Here is an 18,457-nt window from a genome sequence, read left to right on the forward strand (position 1 = left end):
CTGCATATCTGTTGGGTTCAGGTCCATGATGCTATAATTGACTGATTCGGTATTGCAATAACATAACATTTGAACACTTGACAAAGTGGCAAGTGAGTGTATAATCTTCATAAACCCCTATTTTTTTTATGACAAACAAAAGGCTAATGCTGGTTAGCCATAGCAATGCTAGCTGATGTCCCTATCCCAGCTTTTATGGTAAATTATTGTTTACTGCTGCTTAGTTCAACACTTGTAGATTTTCCAGAAAGATATATGAGAAGACCAATAAATATCTGTGTGCGTGTGCGCCTGTGCCCACACGTGCATGCATTTATGTGTTTGTGTTAAATATGAAGCTAGTGCCAGTAAAACTAAGCTTATATTAGTTTAACAGAAACTTTAACATAACCTTTAAAAAAATTCTGATATTTAGAGTTTTTTTTATTAACCAAAGTGACAGATTTTTTTTTTTTTTTTTTATTTACAAATTTATTTTAATTTAATTTATTTATTTATTAGGTTTGGTTCTAATCCTGCCGTCAAGTCTTTATTTAACATTAAACATTGCACCATAGATTAGAAAACTGATCAGTTACATGTGCAAGCTATTTATGACCAGGAGTATCAAGGGACACAGTTGGCGGTGAGCACACTGAGTAACCTCTAATGTTTAAGTGTATGAAGTGTAAAGTTTCAGAGCTCTAACATGTGTCTGTCAGTTTAGAAACAAACAGCAACACCGAGGGCACACTGAGCAGTAACACCAATATATTACTGGCCACTTGTGGTGATCAAATCATATAATTAACAATTTCTGTAGCGTTAGACTCACTAATCTTATTTACAGCAGCAGCAGCAATGTTGTGTTTTACTGTATATAATCTATATTCTTTATAGATCCTTATCATATTGTCTCTGATTGGAATAGCCGGTCAATTTTGTGCAGTCAAATGATTAATCAAATGGCCCTTTTATGTGAGCTAAAACTAAGAAAGCTTGGCTCTGTTGAACTTGGCTATGTTAAACTTCTCAAACCAGAGAAGTCACTTTTTGCCTTCTACAGTGGCTCTCTGAGTGAATGAATATGAATATGAAAATGGTGTTTAAAAGTTAAAAGCAGTTAATCTTAGTTACGTTTTAATCTTCTGTTAACTAAAAAGTACATCACGCCCAACATCTATCACCTGGCTTATCATTTTACTTTAACTCAACCTCAATAGCGATGCCTAGCATGGATATATATATATATATACACACACATACACGTAGTCCTGAGTTTCCCCACCACTTATTGGATTCCAAAGCCAAAAGCCAGAGTGGAAAACAGAGAATTTAAAATACAGAATTAAAAATTAAAATGTAACAATTTGTGGACAGATTTCTTTGCTTTTAACCCCCAGTGCTGCTGGCTTACCAGTAGCTTAAGTTAATATTATTTTTACAATTTGTAAAATGATTGAGCTATAAAATTTGATTAATTTGAATGAACATAGGTTGTATAATGAAACTCACATGTTCTCCAGGTTTTACAGCATAAATGGAAAAACTCTCTCAAAGAGGATATTTAAGTTCAATTCAATTCAATCAATTTTATTTATACAGCACCAAATCACAACAACAGTCGCCTCAAGGTGCTTTATATTGTAAGGGAGACCCTACAATAATACATACAGAGAAACCCAACAATCATATGACCCCCTATGAGCAAGCACTTTGGCGACAGTGGGAAGGAAAAACTCCCTTTTAACGGAAAGAAACCTCTGGCAGAACCAGGCTCAGGGAGGGGCGGCCATCTGCCGTGACCGGTTGGGGTGCGATTTTACTTCCAAACTACTACAAAGTATAGCTAAGTTCATAATTCTTTTTAATGATCATTAGGGATCAACTTTTGTAGTTGTGAAAAGGTTTTCTGTCCTAAAGATTTTATAAGAAGCCAGGCATTGACCTGGCTTCTTATACCTGTTTATGTACTCAGTCACCTACTGCATAAATCATTGGGTCCACTTTGTAAATTCAGGTCATTCTAACAATCAAAAAGGAGAATAAATCAGAGTATGCTCATTGGCTAATGACTTGTGAAATTGTTAGCGAACGAGCCAACATGGCTCGAGGCTTCAAAATGGGTTCACTAAGCAGTGGAAAACAGGAAAGTGGCTACATCTATGTTTTATGCTGTTTATGTTCTTTGCTATAACCCAACCTCCTTGCTCTAGAGATAATCATAAAATTATTCTAACTAACTCAGTATGAAGAAAAGATTAGCATTTTTAACTAAACATCTCACATATAAACTATACAGGCTGAGCACTGTGGCATTTTCCTTGCAGCTCTTTTGAGCATATGCCAGATTGATATAGATTACTTTTAGTTCACTGAAAGTTAATTACAGTATGTAAAAGGGAGGGGTCACCAAATATTCCAAAAAGTGTCACTCCAATGTAATTGTGTGTTAAGAAAAACAAGGGCTAAGCTGTGTGATAAATGGGATTTTTGGGAACAAGCAGAGGAGGTAAACAGATTCAGTGTGAAGAAGGTAACACTCAAACAGATGAGTTTTCAGGATGAGGCCAAGCTGCGGGATGAAATAGAGAAGTAAAAAAACAAAACAAAAACCAGCCGATAAGGTGATGAAGGTGAGGGTGACAGTGCTGAAATAACAAAAACAGCAAAACTAAGGAGAATATCTTGCAGAATTTGCAGATAGAAATGGTAAAGTGTGCAGCATTGCTGCTTACTTATGAATAATTGAAGTTTTCTATTTGATAGATATAGAAAGAGCAGCAAAACAAGGACGTTGTGTGAGACTCTTTTTTTGTTTTCTTGTTCTACTTCATCTGCACTGACAGTCAAATGGACAAAGAAGGATGAAGCTGCAGAGTAGAAAAGCATTAGAGAGAAACATCCGCGTTTCTGGGTAATAGCTTGGTAACCTGCTGGAGATCATTACTGATGCACTTTTGTGCTTGTATCTGTTTCCATTTAAGTCTGAATGCACACTGTGCTATCTACAAAAATATTACTTATTTAGAACACCATCTGAGTTAAATGAATGTCTGAAAAAAAGAATAAAAGTGGAAATATGAAATGTTAATTTCAAGCTACCATGCTCTAATGTGTGATTATGACAATATTACATCAGGAAAGGTTCTCACTGGCTCAGGTCACAGCTGAGCCTCAGCTTTTTTTTCCTTTAATGCTTTTTTCCTCACCTTTTTTGGATAATTAGCTAGATAATTATTTGCGGATTTAATACTAATAGTGCATAAAGTTATGTCAAAACTACCTTTAGCAGCAATGCTTTGAATCTAGTTGTGTACAAACTTAGATCTACTTTTTGAGAATGAGCCAAACTTCATTGAGTTCACTGACATTTGCTGCCATTCATTTCCCACCACAGCATCAGGTGGATGTCTGGACTTTGACTGGGCCATTGCAACACCTTGATTCTTTTCTTCTTCAGTAGATTTGTTGCTGTGTTTGAAAATACTGTCTTGCTGCATTACCCAATTTCAGCCTTAAGCTGTTGGATAGATGGCCTCACGTTTGACTCTAGAATACTTTGGTGCAAAGAGGAGCTCATGACCGACTCAGTGACTGCCCAGGTCCTGTGGCTGTAAAACAAGTCCAAATCATTAGTCCCGTGTGGTCTGTTCAGGTGCAACTTTACATTTCAAAAGAAAAAAAAAAAGGGAAATTTAGTTGGACAGCCACTGCTGGTGGCATTGTGTTAACACACATTTGCTCCAGACCAGCAAGCTGCCAGAACATCAGCTTTTATTGAACTTTTTACAGTTGCTGACGATTAATTAATTAGATCTGATCAGCAGCACCTGGTTGTTATTTATCTTCTTAAGAGTAATCAAGTTAATGCAGCCTAATAGTGCACCACATACTGTGTAGCTGAGCTAAATATAAGCAATTTTAGCCACATTTATTTGGTAGGTACTTTAGATAAATCGATTAGATAAATTAGACACATAGATTAGATAAATCTATGTAGATAGCTACAGAGATTTAAATTCCTAAATGGCATAAAGAAACCAAGTACCAATTTTTTTTACTGTACTTTACTGAAGTATTTTTATTTTCCCAACATGTCAGAGGGAAATGTATTTTTTCCACTAGGTCCACAGCTTTTATTTGAAAGCAGTAGCTACCATTTAATTTATATAAAGATTTTTTTTGTTGAGATTTAGACATAAGTCTCTTTAATCTTGCATCAGGAAGGCATCCAGCATAATCATCTGCCAAATCAAAACATGTAGATCTATTTACTGTGGCAACCCGTTGTGAATAAAGAGGATAGGCTGTGGGGACTCCAGCCTTCATATGACCTTGAATTGGATAAGAGTCAAAGAAAATAGATGTTGTGTGATTTTTTTCATTCAATAAAAAAAACCTTTGGAAAGAACAAATAAGTTGATTCCAACAATTCTGAAATGTAAATCTTGTCCTGACATTGTAAAAAGCAATCTTTAGATCTCTGACAGTTTTTCACAGGAAAATGTCCAAAAAGCTCCTTCTTTCTTCTCCTGTCAGTCATTTCACACACCCTCAGATTTATTTGGATGAGGACCAGTAAACTTAGCTTCTTAAATTAAAATAAAACAAGCTAACACATGCTGTTTGCAAACTGATCAGTCAAATATGCTGCTCAAAGAAATTAAGGTACCACTCGATTATCACAGTATAACACAAAGTGAGTCAGATACTCTTCAGGGAACTCAATCTGTCCATTTAGGAAGCATACATTTTTGGAGCAAATGAAAGTGACAGAGAGGCAACAACAAGGCAACGCCAAAAAAAGGGAAAAGTTTTGCAGGTGGTGGCCACAGACCAGCTCTCTCCTTACCCTGCCTCACTGATTTTCCTCTAGTTTTGCTTTTTGCCAGCATCCTAATCGCTGGAGCGGTAACTGCAGTCTATTCAGGTTACACAGATAGTCCAGCTCGTCAAGCCATCACAAAAATATTTGCTTTATGTCCATGGACAGTGTCATATAACATTGTGTTGCAGGTAGGATGTGGACCGACAATACAGGACACTGGAGACAGTGCATGAACACAGAAACAGCTTTAATGCTGAAGATTTTTCAAAAATGGGCTGGAACCAGGAACAAAAACAATAGGAATCTAGGGGAAACCACAGAACAAGGGTGCACACAGCCTAGAGGCAGAGAACAAGGGAAGACTCAGACAATAAATACACACCAGGTAATGAGGGAAGAGGAAATAGGTGGGAGCACAACTTGAAGTAATCACAGAAGACAAGACAAGGGAAGCAGAACTAAATATACAGCATGAGAGACTGGAGACCATCAAAATAAAACAGGAAACAACTAACACTGAGGCAAAACTGACACAGAGAGACAAACGATAAACAAACACGGAGACACGACTAAACAAGGGAGGTAAGAATACACAGGAACTCAAGGAAAGAAATATGAACCAAACTGAAACAGAACTAGATATGAACCAAAACATGAGGGAACCGTGACATGCTACTATGCAAAACTGAAATGGCCGACCAAACCACAGAACACAAAACCCTGAGTCTAAGAGTTTAGAGGATATCAGGAGATGGGGTGTTACATGAGGAGAGCTGGACAGGGCCATCAAGCCAGCAGCAGTATCAATATCTGCTCCAGTGTGTGAGGAAAAACAGGAGGAGCACTGCCAGAGCCCTACAAAGTGACCTCCAACAGGCTGCTCGTGTGCATGTTTCTGACTAAACTATCAGATAATGAGTCTGAGGATTTGAGAATACTTCTGGCTACCAAAGGAAAGCCAGACAGATTGATATCCCTGGAGTTTAACTAACTTATTATACTGTAATAATCAGCTGTTTTATTTATGTATGTATTTGTGCAGTGTATGTAGAATAAAGTATATTTGTCAAAGGGGAAATTTATTGCAGAAAGTCCTTGTTAGTTTTACATTCATTGGTACTTTTTTTTATTTGTGGTACTTTTACTTATATAGCATTTTAAAAGCTGAATTTATGACATCCATATGGACTAATTTTCACAGAACAGACCACAAAAAACATTTTCATCGAAATGACCAACATTTTATTGATCCATCCTCATCTTTCAAGAGAGCATATAGAATGATTACATAAATAAATACTGTTTTTTTAATTAACCATAATTTATAGATCGAACATTAAACAATCTTTACTCAACGACAGTCTGTCCAAAAAGAAAAAAAAAACTGAACTAGAATTAGAGATCTTCCAAGACACTTAGTTTGCGCTCTATAAATAGAGATCTACTGTATGTAAAGATTTCAAACACAAAAACAGGAAAAAGAATACTGTTTTCATCTATAACAAAGACATGCTACTACAACCAACCACGGGCAGCAGCAGAGAAAGAGCATTCAGTCTATGTGCTTATTATTGTGTGTATTTGTGTGTGTGTTTATATGTATTTATGATTGCTTTCATAGTTTTGTGCATTGACTTTGAGTATTAAGTCTTTTGGCAACAGCATAACCTACAAATAACAAACTAATATATTTTTATTAGATTCATATTTCAGTTCCTATGCAAATATGGCCTCATATTCTCTATGCCACATGCAGGATACAGAGAGCCAAATGGTCTCCAAGGAAAAATCCACCCTTAGAAACTTTTGCATTCTTTTAAGTACTATAAATCTGCGATGTTCAGAAATTTTTTCTGTGCTAATAACATCTCTTTGCTTTTTTTGTTTTGGTTTAAATATTTTTGGAGGCTTTTGGGGTGAAACAGAGTGACTTTCCAGAGTTCATACACCTGTATTACTAGGAGTGTGGATGCCATATAAGGCACTGAAAACCAAATGAAAATAACGTCCATGTTTGGAAGTAGCAGTTGCCTAAAAACTAGATAGAAATGAGCTTTTATTTAAACTTACATTTGTGCAAATTCAAAAATCTACAATAAGATTTGGGTAGATCTATAAAATTTCATATATCAGGGATATTATGGCTTAGACAATTGCAGTGTACTTTTTGTAAATTTTGTGTATACAATGCGTCATGTATTAAAAAATGTAAAAAAAAAATGTATTGTGATGAAAAAATATCAACAAAATTTGACACAAGGCTGGGACAATACTTGTGTAATACCACTTTGTACCACAAGATGATGCAGTGAGTCAATGTGACCTTCATTTAACGAGGCAAGTTATAAAGATTCTTATTTATGCTGCAGTCTCAGTAGGTAAATCAATAACTGGACATTGTAACAACACCAAAATTATTAAGACTGTGTGACACAAACTTGTGAAATGAACTTCATTGGGATTTTATTGTCTTTGAAATGGTTGCTTCAGGGATGGGGAACTAATCTGCAACCATTTGCATTAGGTTTCTGTACTCAAACCGACCTTAGTGAGTAAAGACGGAAACAAAATATCAATAAGATGGAGTCAGTACGTTGAATGGTGTGAAGTTGGCAAATATATTAGATCTGTGATAATATGGTGGAGGGTATTGCACGCTCAAGTTTCGTAACTACTTACAATCAGCCTCTGACAGAAAAAAAACCTTCAAAGCACTTACCAGGCACCCACCAGATTTTCCTAGCTGCACAGAGGTTGTTAATCTATCTTTACTCTAGTGTGACTGAGCCAATACAAAGGTGGCCTACAAAAGGAGACAGCATGTTTCTATGGCTTTCATCCATCAGTTCACTGTATTGTTGCAATATTGATAGCTCTTAAAAATTTTGAGGTGATTTCTTCAATTTTGGCACCTGAACTCAAGGATAAACTGATTGGATTTTAGTGCTCAAGGGTCGGAACACACTTTTGTCAATAACCTGACAAAATTTCATATATCCAAAATGTTAAATTAATGTTAAGACAGACATGGAAGCAACTTGACTGGGTAATGGAGGGAGTAATCCTAATTTGACTTGCCCAAATTGTGGAAGATATGAAAAGTTGGGTTTATTTACATGAAAAGAAAATCATAGCAAACAGAACCTGTGGGCTGAATCTGTCAATCATTGGTGAATTTCTTGCATCAGTTCTTCCCATAATCACTGATGTCAATGGTTCAAACTATGGGTCCAGTAATTTTGTGTTGACTGGTGCCATTTTTGGGTAGGAAACCAGTTCTAGATTGGGAGCTGGCAACAGCACATATGTGGAACAGAACTGTACTTCTTTTAATATACTATATATAAACATTCATATCTGCAAAAGCTAAAAAGAATATTCATCAGTGAGAAGCTCTCTCAGATTTAGGAAGCTCCATCTATAGTTAGACCAAGTTTCTAATTTTCAGTGCAATAATAATTATAATGCAAGACAAAACCTTTGTTTTACCATCATTGCAAGAAATGTTAAGTAAAGCCATGTAACATTATATTTTCCTCTTTCTGTGGATGGCACCTAGTATTTGTTTACATGTCATTAAAATGCAGCTTTCAATATGTATACAACGTAAACGAAACATTAGACATTTCTAGTAGCTGTTTTTGTTTTGCAATTAATAAAAGTATCGTTAAAAGACCCTATTTTATTTACTATTGTGTAAAAATTTTAAAAGAAACTTGAAAACTCCCTTGATCATTGCAAGCTTTTATTCTGAAAGCAACAAGAATAACTGTTGTTCTCTATTTATGCCTGTACATGTCTGTACAACAGATTTAACTGCATGTAGTGTTCTATTTTTCCAAATGTAAAAACCACACTGCTTTAATGTGCATATGCGAAGTTATAAAGCAGTAAATGGCGGTTTGTGAAAGGCATACTGTGTTTTTGGAGTGTGAACTGAAGTTCAATAATAAAGCAATAGCAGATAATGGGCTCCTAACTACACCATGTGATGCCTGATGCGTTGCTAGAAAAGCATTTGAGGGTGGATTTTTCCTTCAAATGGGTCCTATTCCAGGAGGAGTGTGCATGCTTCAGGTCCAGCCCAGCACAGTACACGAATCTACCAAACCAGCACAAACAAAAGTCTCTAAAACTAGATAGAAACTGAGACTAGTGTTTTGTTTTTTTAAAAAAAGACCTTTGCTTATTGTTGTCTACTGTAGCACTCACTGTACAGTAAATATCATCATAGACATCAAGTATAAGGCTTGAAAGAATACAACGTATGTGGCTATTAGAGCGTCTATGAGACACTGTGCAGTCAGTATGAAAATGGCACAATAAGCAAGATGGAGAAAGATACAACTCTGTAATCCCACTGGATGAGAAGTCTGTACGAAGATGATGAAGATCCTTCTTTATATGGTTTTCCATGGAGAGTATTTTAGGTACGCAGCACAAAAGCTAACATATAATACTCAAGAATCAGTGTCAGTGTCCACCCTCGAGCCATCTGGAGTGGCATGACCAATCAGCTCGAAGACTGATGTGACACGAGGGTCTCCGCAAAAACACGTCATGTTGCACTTGTCACACGGCGGCTGCTCAAAGCGCATCTCTACTCTCGCCTCTCGACTCAGTTCGTCACTAAGATTTCTCCGATAGCAGCTCTGATGCCTCAAAGCATCAGCTGCAATTTGTTCAACTCAATCCAAAATCAGGTGATGAGAGCAATTTAAGCGTGTGTGTTGCTTTTGCTTTTCGCGTCAGACGTGCGTCTCAATGTAGGAGTGCGTGTGAGAGAGCGACGGGGTGAGGGGCGGGCCAGGATCTGATTCGGCGGCCGAGTTCGGCTCCTGAGTGAACAGCTCCTGATAGGCTCTCTTCCACTCCTGGAACTCTGCCGACGACAGCTGGGGTTTGGCCAGCAGCCTGTCAATCAGCGCTAGCTCCCCCTCCCTGTCCTATGGGGGATGCAGAAACAGAGGAGGGGCGGGTCACTTTTCAAAATATCGCTCTTCTTTAAGACGCAGACACACGGAAAGCAAGACACACACTTAATACACTAAGATTTGGGGAGATTTGACATGTGATCACCTTGCATAGAACACTTAAAAAAAAACAACCGTTTTTATCTGTCATTGTTCTACTGAGTATATTCACTACCTTTCATGTGTATTCACAATTAATGCATGGGCTACTTTTGAAGTAATACAGTGTATATAATTTGGTAAATTTCAGTATCGCATTTTGAAACACCTTTAAATTACTACTTAGTTCATCATTCAGCACATTATCTACTATTAACTAATCCACTTGTAGGACATTTATTAAAAACCTATTTAAATTAATATTTAATATTCTTGGGCAGTATGCAGTATATTAAGGCACTAAATACACTATTGTTAATATATACTGATGCAGTAATGCATTTTAATTACACATTAGTAATAACTTTTGCATGATGATTACCACAAAAACTCATAAAATATTCTGTTAAAATATACTTTTATAGAAGAACGATGCGAGCATGTCAAAGTGTTGACGTTTCTCTGAGTTAGGACTTAAAGAAGCATCAAAATAAACACAGCTACCAATAGTAAAAGTACGAATTATGAATAAAAAAATACTATACTGTTCAACTTCAGCTAGAATAGCCTAGTGTTTGATATTATCATTAGATACTGCTTGATAACTGATATGACTATATCATGAATTACTATGATTAAAATTATAATTTTTAAGATGATTATTACTATTATTAGCAGTAACAGTAGTAGTAAGAGTCAAAATATAATACTTGGCTAAATGTAGTTTCCAAGTGTTGTAACAGACCCACTTATGCTGCTATTTTAAGAAGTAACAAGGTCTTATTGAAAAAAAAAAGATTGTAAGCATTTAGAAAAATGTATTATTTATTTTATTTATATTAAAAACCTATTAAATTCATATTTAAAACTGGGTTTGTTTTTTGAAAAGTCACCTTTTTCCTATCATAATACATCAGAAAACTAAAAATGTTCGACTATTTGACAAGTTACATTCTTCAGATGTCAATAAGTGAAATAATGTTTTTTAACTTTTAATTAACTTTTTTTTAAAGCAATGATCTACAGTGCGATTCTAATTGTAGATGCCTAATATTTGTATTAGCCCCTTTAAAAATGAGTTCCTCTTTGTTTGATAAAAGATAAACACATTCACTGGATCTTTCTTTCTTTATAACTTATCTAAGCCTCTTTGTTCAAGTGACAGTTAATGAATTTGAAATGCATCAGCAGTTACAAACATTTTTGTAACAGCACTGTCAACTTTCTTTTCTAAATTACATGGGAAATAATTGTTAATAAATTGTGTATAATTGAAAGGCAATGATGATATGTTGCTATATGACAGCGTTATCGTGATGGTGAAATATATATTGCTTCAGTTAATGTTCAGTCAGTAGTAGATTATTTTTAATTTAGTTAGCACTTCATGATCTTTGACTTTGTGCTGAAGCTGTTATTAAACACAACACACGAATCTCTTCTCTTGTTATTCCTTCTGCCATCGTATTCTCATTCAAATGTATCATGTTGTTTTGGTCCAATTTTAATGCGCAGAAACACACAAAGAAAATATGAAATCCTTTGTTGTTTCCACAGCAACCACTGCAGATATGTTGATGCTGCCTGAACGCACAAATCCAACCTGATCCCTTGTAAATAGCAATTAAAGTGTAGCCTCTACTAGGGTCACTGTGGTGTCTTCTGAAGATTATTTGTGAAACTTTTCATCCATGCTCCCCCCAAAGCTTGGTATATACCTTTAAAAGACGCGAGACAAGCAAACAAACATATAAGCTTCCCCACCCAACCAGACAACAAAAAAAAACCTGATGTACCTGCAAGCGATAAAGCCTCCATGCCCTCACTTGCCATCCCGCCCCCATACACGGAGGAAGCAACAAAGAAACAAACTCTAGAGACATAAAAAAACAGCAAAAGAGCCACCCAGCCCGGGAGCATCACTGCTGCTCAGACAGCATGAAGCAACAGACGGCTGCTTGACATCTGAGGACTCTGAGGAGACACACTGTGACAGATAACGCCACTAAAACTAACAAGACAGACATCTTCCAGCACATGAGCGGTGTTTATGTGTGCATCACAGTCAGAAATTATCATAAATATACAATTATGAAATAAATCCTCATGGAGGGAGCCATTCTTCTATCTTATCATAGTTTTAACAAATGTTTTATTTTTGAACAGATGAGAATAAGTGTTTCTATTTTACAAGCAGCACGTTTTGCCTTGAGGTCAATAGCCTTTGCACAATTTCTGAAGTAAACCATTATTTCAAGAAATCTTACAGTTCAAAAGGTTTGTGAAGAAGGAATGGGGAGGAGGCAGTTTCTGATAAGATTTTAGAGGAGTATGACCTGTAAGATTAATAATATGAGGTGAAATACAGTGTTGCATTTCACAAAAATTGAATTCTATGGAAGGAAAATAAAGTTCAACAAAACTGACCTTTTGCTAAGCTCCAGACTCAAAAGTGTCTGTTCCTATATGCCTTTATTGTTTGTGTGAGTACCTACTGGCAGCAACTTCTCTTACTGAGGTCCATTTTGTTGTTTTTAGTAAGCAAACATCTGTTCCCGAGAGCAATTCTCTGTTAACCATCGTGTTGTGTCCTAGTCAAACGTTTCACAGATTTCACAGAAGAGCTGAAAATAAAGCCAATGCAGAAATGCCTCAAAGCTGCAGCTTCTCAAATGGCCCTTTGAGGCCGCCTCCAATACTGATTCAATCTCCATAGATTCTGAAAATGTCCAAATTTACAGCACAAATAAAGATGTTTGGAAAAATGGATTTTGTGTTTTTAGCATGTAAACTGTATCCTTGTTTAAACTCGGTTAAAGGTTAAACTTCTGGATCACTAAGGGTGTGGCCGCTTTGAGTTTAAGGTTATGAGCCTCTACTGAAAGACACTGTAAGGAGTTGTCTGTACACCTGTTTTGGCAGATATAGTTTGTTTTGAGGCTGTTCACCAAAATTAACATCTCGTTGGCTAACAGTTGCATACCGAGCCAGCAAACACAGATGACAGGATTTCTATACAATTTTGCTTTTAACTTCTGTCGTAAAATACTTTTTTTTATTGCATCATTTTTTTCCAGCAACTACAATTTATCTAGAGAAGGGGTCTCCAACTCCACTCCTCGAGGGCTGGTATCCTGAAACTTTTCCATGTTTCTCTTTTGCAACACACCTAGCAAGAATATAGAACTTGACTGCATGTTGAAGTAGCAAACCCTAACCCCACTCAAGTAAATTTAAGTCAATGTTAAGTGTTTGGAAAAATGTACTCCTAAAAGTACTTTTATTGCACCATGTTCATTCACTCATGAGCTGCTGTAACATGAATCAAATGGCTGAATTGCCACCTCAGCATGGAGTCAAGTTCTATAGTCTTGCTAATGACCTACTTGTGTTCAGGTGTGTTGCAACAGGGACACATGGAAAGGACACCGGCCCTCGAGGACTGGAGTTCGAGACCACTGATCTAGAGTATCAGCAGGACACTGCAGTAGCAATTCATTTTGTATAAGTGAAAATAAAAGCACCACAAACATCAAAAACAACTTTAACTGAAATGTTAGTTTTTTTTATTTCTTCAAATGTGGTAAACGTCTTGCTTCTAAAATGTTTGTACGCTGGTTTGTTTTTTTATAGTATTTCAAATGGCCAGAAATGCATCACACAAACCCGGTGTCTACATCTGTACAAACATCGACAAGAGTTTGGGTGAGAGGTTAGGGAAAGGTCAGTCGTCTCGTCAGAAATTAAAATCCTCCTGTGCCTCTGTAAGTGTGCATGTGTTTGGCGTGCCCCCGTGCTCGTCTTGCGCATGTGTCTATATGAATGAGAGTGAGGACCAACCTTCAACGTGGAGGTCAGTATGCGGAGGCGGTGCAGGCGCTCGTTGAGATGAGGGTCAGCGGCCCTTCGGAGAAATGACTGCCTGAACTCTGACTGAGCTTTGGACTCCGACCCCCGACCCAGAGGACAGACCCCACCCTGCTCGCACGCACGAAACAGGTCGCCCAGCGAGGCACCTTCACTGCCACCTTCAGAGCAGTCAGAGGGGAAACAGAGACCCGCACATTTAATGTTGAGTTTAACTCTTTGCTTCACATCTGTTACAGGATTAGAAGCTAAAAGGCCGGGGAGCGCCTTAAGTTATATCTCAGATCAACCACTGGAGGACAGCAGCACACCTCAACACATCTACGACATTGTGTAATAATTCGTATTAGTCACAGCAGGATTATTAACGAGGAGAAAATCCTGTCAGCCTCAGGGACGCCCTCTTCACTTTGGCAGTTTTATTTCCTCGCTCACATCATTATTGATTGTTCAATCCATTCCCTAACAAATGCAACATATATCATGCTATTACATAAATCAGTCTTATTTACTCTTGCAGTCCTTTCTTTTCATATGCTGCTTGCCTCACCTTGGCAACAGGAGCACCATGGTGTCATTAGCCTCATTAGATCAATGTATGACTACAGTGTGCTCTGCTTCAAGCTGATGATGATTTAAATGGATATGTCTGTGCCTGAGAGCAGTTTTTATATGTGGCACATGTGCTGACGTCTTCACCTTAAAAAGAAATTTCCTTTTTTCCCCCTCCCCCTCAGTCTCTAGTGGCTGTCATTCACAGCGAGACACATTTTTGCGCTCTGCTGTTACCCAAAAAATGCATCACTGAGAGCAGCACCAGCTTCTTCTACTGAATCAATCCCCAACATAAAATATTTTATGTCCTTCAGTGAAATCGAGAAGGTCTAACATGCAATTATTTTTTTCCAGATTTGATCATTCCAGCTCGTTATGTCAATGGCTACAACTAGCTCAGAATTAGCTGTCATTGTATGAAACACCCGAACCCCTGTTATTACGGAGCAATATTAAGTACTTGGAAGTATTTTCCCTCATTAGGCTCTTGCAGTGAAAACAGCGTGCAGCACATAGCAATTCAACAAATGTCATAAAAACCAGACTGTATATAAAAGCTAGACATAGTCATCGTGGCATCACCCATTGGTTTTGGACTACAGAAAACCTCAATCTTGGTGTTTTTGCTCCCACAAGTTACTGAATTTGAAAGCCCTAAGTTATAAGCTAAGGGTAGTGAGCATGTGTAGCAATCTGCATCCAAAAACCACACAGGTACAAAGCGTAGACACGGATACTGATGCTTAGTAACCGATAATTGGTGCTTAGTAACAGACTGATAAAATACTAGAATTTCACTTAGAACGAACTGTACCTCGCAGCAGGCCATATCATTTTTGGCATTTAATTCAATTGAATGACTCTAAAAGGTTAAAACACAGCTTTGGACCAGCCTCACGTTGTCAAGAGAGGAACTGCAGTTCTGCAGTGGGGAATTTTGCATTGGCTTTAGTTTTCATCCACAGACGTGGCAGCTTGCAGACTCATAGTAACATAATGAAATTCTGTTGTTAAAAGAGGTTTTCAAAGTTTGAATTGTGAGGCTTTTTGCTTGCTTTCAAACAAAGCAGCAACCTCACTAATGGCCCTTAAAGAGGACCATGTAGCTTTGGGAACGGCTGGTTTAAACCATTTGTGCAATCCTTTAGGAGAGCTCATTATTCTCTCCTATTTAACATTTCATATGTTTCTCTGTTATTTGAATTTATTTTTCTTCTAATGCAACACTGCTTGTTTGGTAGCTAGTTTTAACTGTTAAATTGCATCAATGTTCAGATGTTGTGGCTGGTTCATAGTCTGATTTAAAGTATATTCGCTTTATTTTTATTGCCTAAAATCTCTGTGCACTGTATAATGAATGCTGCTTTTGTCTTTACTGTAGTGTTGATTTGGTGTTAAAACATAGTGAATAAAAATAATGCTTCCGGATTAGCTTTAAGCTCTCTGTGCCCTTGTAAGCATTTCACACCAAAAGCCTGATCCAGCATGAACTCACCGTTGTGTGTTTGCTGTTCTTCTTTCGCAGGCGGTGCAAGGAGCGTGTGGAGGTTGCTGTCTCGTGGCAGTGTGAAGCTGCGGGGTTTCCCTCCCTGGGTTGCCATAGGAATCAGCCTCTGCATTGCCATGGGCAACGGGACATTCCTCGGAGCAGGAAGAGTGTAAACGGCTCCGGCCATCATTGAGCCACCACCTGGGCCTGGCTCAGCAAAGACGGCGTCCTCTGCAACGCAAAGAAAAAAAATTGATTTGCTGTTATTTGAGTCATGAATGCAACATGACTCATTTCTTTAAAGGAACACTCTGTTCAATACAGTAAAATTTATTTTAAATATGTTCTGACTGAATCAGAGACAAATTGCTATTCCAGCTTTAAAGCCATTGTCCACATTGGAGCATCAGAAAGAACACTTAACACATACATTACTATTAAACACAAGATCGTATATAAAACACACAAGCTTCAAGCTGCATCAGCAGCTGCACAAAATATTTGACAAATATCATTGCAGGCAGGGGTCAAAGTTGATTTTAATGAGGGGGAGCTGAAGCTGATGATCACAGATGATAGCAGACAGTTTTCATGGGGGCGCTTTCTTGAGCAGAGAGTAGTTCCTGTCAAAACAGTAGAAATTCTGCTCTGTGTGTGTGGACCTTTAATGGCACACTTTATGGAGAAGCTTTGCTGCTGAATGTTCTCGGTATTAATAAAATAACAATCTAAGATATCTCAAATTAAATAAAAAAAACAAACACTTTTTTTGCAGTTCTGTTACTTTTAGTGAAGCAATCATTTTGTTAAATTTGATGGGGTAAAACTACAAAGGTATAATATACAATATATATAAGTATAATAAGTATATATTTGTATATAAGACACTGCTATACAACACCATATTGTACAGAATTAATTATTAATTAATTAATTAATTAATTCACTCATTTATTTCATAGCCCAGGAAAAAAAATGGCATTCCTGGTACAGGTAGATGCAGTACTGAAGATGGACATAACTAACATGATGTCATCATGTTATCATGTCATTAACTGGTTCCTACAGGCTTGTTTTGAAGCCTCAAGATGAGCATTTCCACTGCTGTCATCTTGTTTTTAAAACAAATGTGATAGGAAGGGGCGTGCCTTACTGTGAAATTGATTGCTCATTGACTCTATCCACAACTATCGCCATCTTTTGGCTTTGAGATAAAATGCAGGCTTAAGGCACTTTCACACTGGTATAATTTTTCCAAGCAAATGCTACGTCTATGTTTTCTAATGTCAGTGCATGGAATAAGAGTTTGCATGACAGAAAACAGAGGGTGGAGAAATAAAAGTTGAAGCTGTACTTTCTTTTGGCCGAAACGCAGTCACACCATTTAACCTTCATGTTCCTCAGCCATTCCCCTCTTGAAAGAGCTGGACTGCCATAGATGTTTACTGTATACTAAATAAGAACAATAACGAACTGGTTGTTATCAAGCGAGCTAGCTAAATATGAGATACTTTGATTTAAATGTAATAACTAACGAAAAACACTTTACACTTTATAATTAAATGACACTAATCCATTTTTTTTTTAATTTTTGCCATCTTGGAAAGAATATGGTTTTTCACCTATATTGCAATAAACCACTATGGGGGGAAATTCTGGGAAACTATCATGCTGTCATTTTTATACTTTCTGTGGTCTATATTAGCTGAACATGTTGGTGTGCAGAAACACATTAGGTTTTCATTCTTTCTGTAGAACATAATCACAGCTTAAACAGAATTCACTAACACCGATGTGTATGAATTCAAGCAACTGAATTGGAATTTGGGCGCTACCAAGTGGTCCAGTTTGAAGGTAGTGCAGTCCAGCCTCGGTCAATGGCGTCTCAATCAGGTCCTGCCAAGAGCGCCTCTGCGACGATGAAGAGCGGCCCGGGGACCCTGTCTCACTACTGCCCCCAGCAGGACTGGAGCGGTACTACAGAAAACAACAGATAAACAAATTATTCAGTAGACTTACCAGATGCAATCTAAGCATGTGGTCCCATATGAAGACAGCTCCTATATTACAAATTGTAGTTTATTGTTGGTAAAATGTATTTCTCTAAACATAATATTCTAATTAGGAAACAGTCATCTGTTGCATGATATTCATCATCTTCTAGAGTCTGAACTCTGGAACAAAATCTATTTGAAATAATTTATACGGTTATTAAAATCAAGAGTCCCACACTATGGTTAGTAATAGTATACCACCATCAGTAGCCTGAACCATTGATATACATGCAAAGCTGGGTGGATCCACGCTTTACTTGTTCTTTTAACTCTACCATCAGAATGTCGCAGCAGAACTATGTAATGGTTGTGTGGAAAAATCTCAGTGGATCAGTACTTTCTGAAATATTGAGACCAGCCTGTCAATAACTATCCCACATTCAAAGTCACTTCTTACCCATTCTGATGCTCTTTTTGAACTTCAGAAGGCCTTCTTTCCCATGTCTGCATGCTTAAACGAACTGAGTTAATGCCATGTGATTAGCTAACTATGCATCAGCGTTAAATAGCAGTTGAATAGATGAATGTAGTAAAGTGGCTGGTGAGTGTAAATTCAGACTAAAAAGCACATTCATGCTCCCAAGTCGAAAGAACAATTTCCGAACTGTCG

General features: G+C 37.4%; 1 protein-coding gene across 4 annotated transcripts in view; it reads right to left on the minus strand.

Moving 5' to 3' along the window:
* The window catches only part of cnksr2a (connector enhancer of kinase suppressor of Ras 2a), a 105,652-nt gene that overhangs the window by 14,578 nt on the left and 72,617 nt on the right, over positions 1 to 18,457 (minus strand). The window contains exons 21-24 of one of the 4 annotated variants that reach the window (XM_063483770.1): positions 17,629 to 17,770; positions 15,800 to 16,024; positions 13,723 to 13,910; positions 8,604 to 9,756 (exon numbers count right to left, since the gene is read on the minus strand). In XM_063483770.1, the coding sequence (XP_063339840.1) occupies positions 9,559 to 9,756; positions 13,723 to 13,910; positions 15,800 to 16,024; positions 17,629 to 17,770 (753 nt within the window). In that variant the 3' untranslated portion in view covers positions 8,604 to 9,558. Of the gene's footprint in view, positions 1 to 8,603; positions 9,757 to 13,722; positions 13,911 to 15,799; positions 16,025 to 17,628; positions 17,771 to 18,457 lie in introns of those variants that run through there. The other 3 variants (XM_063483772.1, XM_063483774.1, XM_063483773.1) reach the window with 3 other exon arrangements.

Source organism: Pelmatolapia mariae, linkage group LG9, assembly GCF_036321145.2.
Source record: "Pelmatolapia mariae isolate MD_Pm_ZW linkage group LG9, Pm_UMD_F_2, whole genome shotgun sequence".
NCBI classification, from domain to species: domain Eukaryota; kingdom Metazoa; phylum Chordata; class Actinopteri; order Cichliformes; family Cichlidae; genus Pelmatolapia; species Pelmatolapia mariae.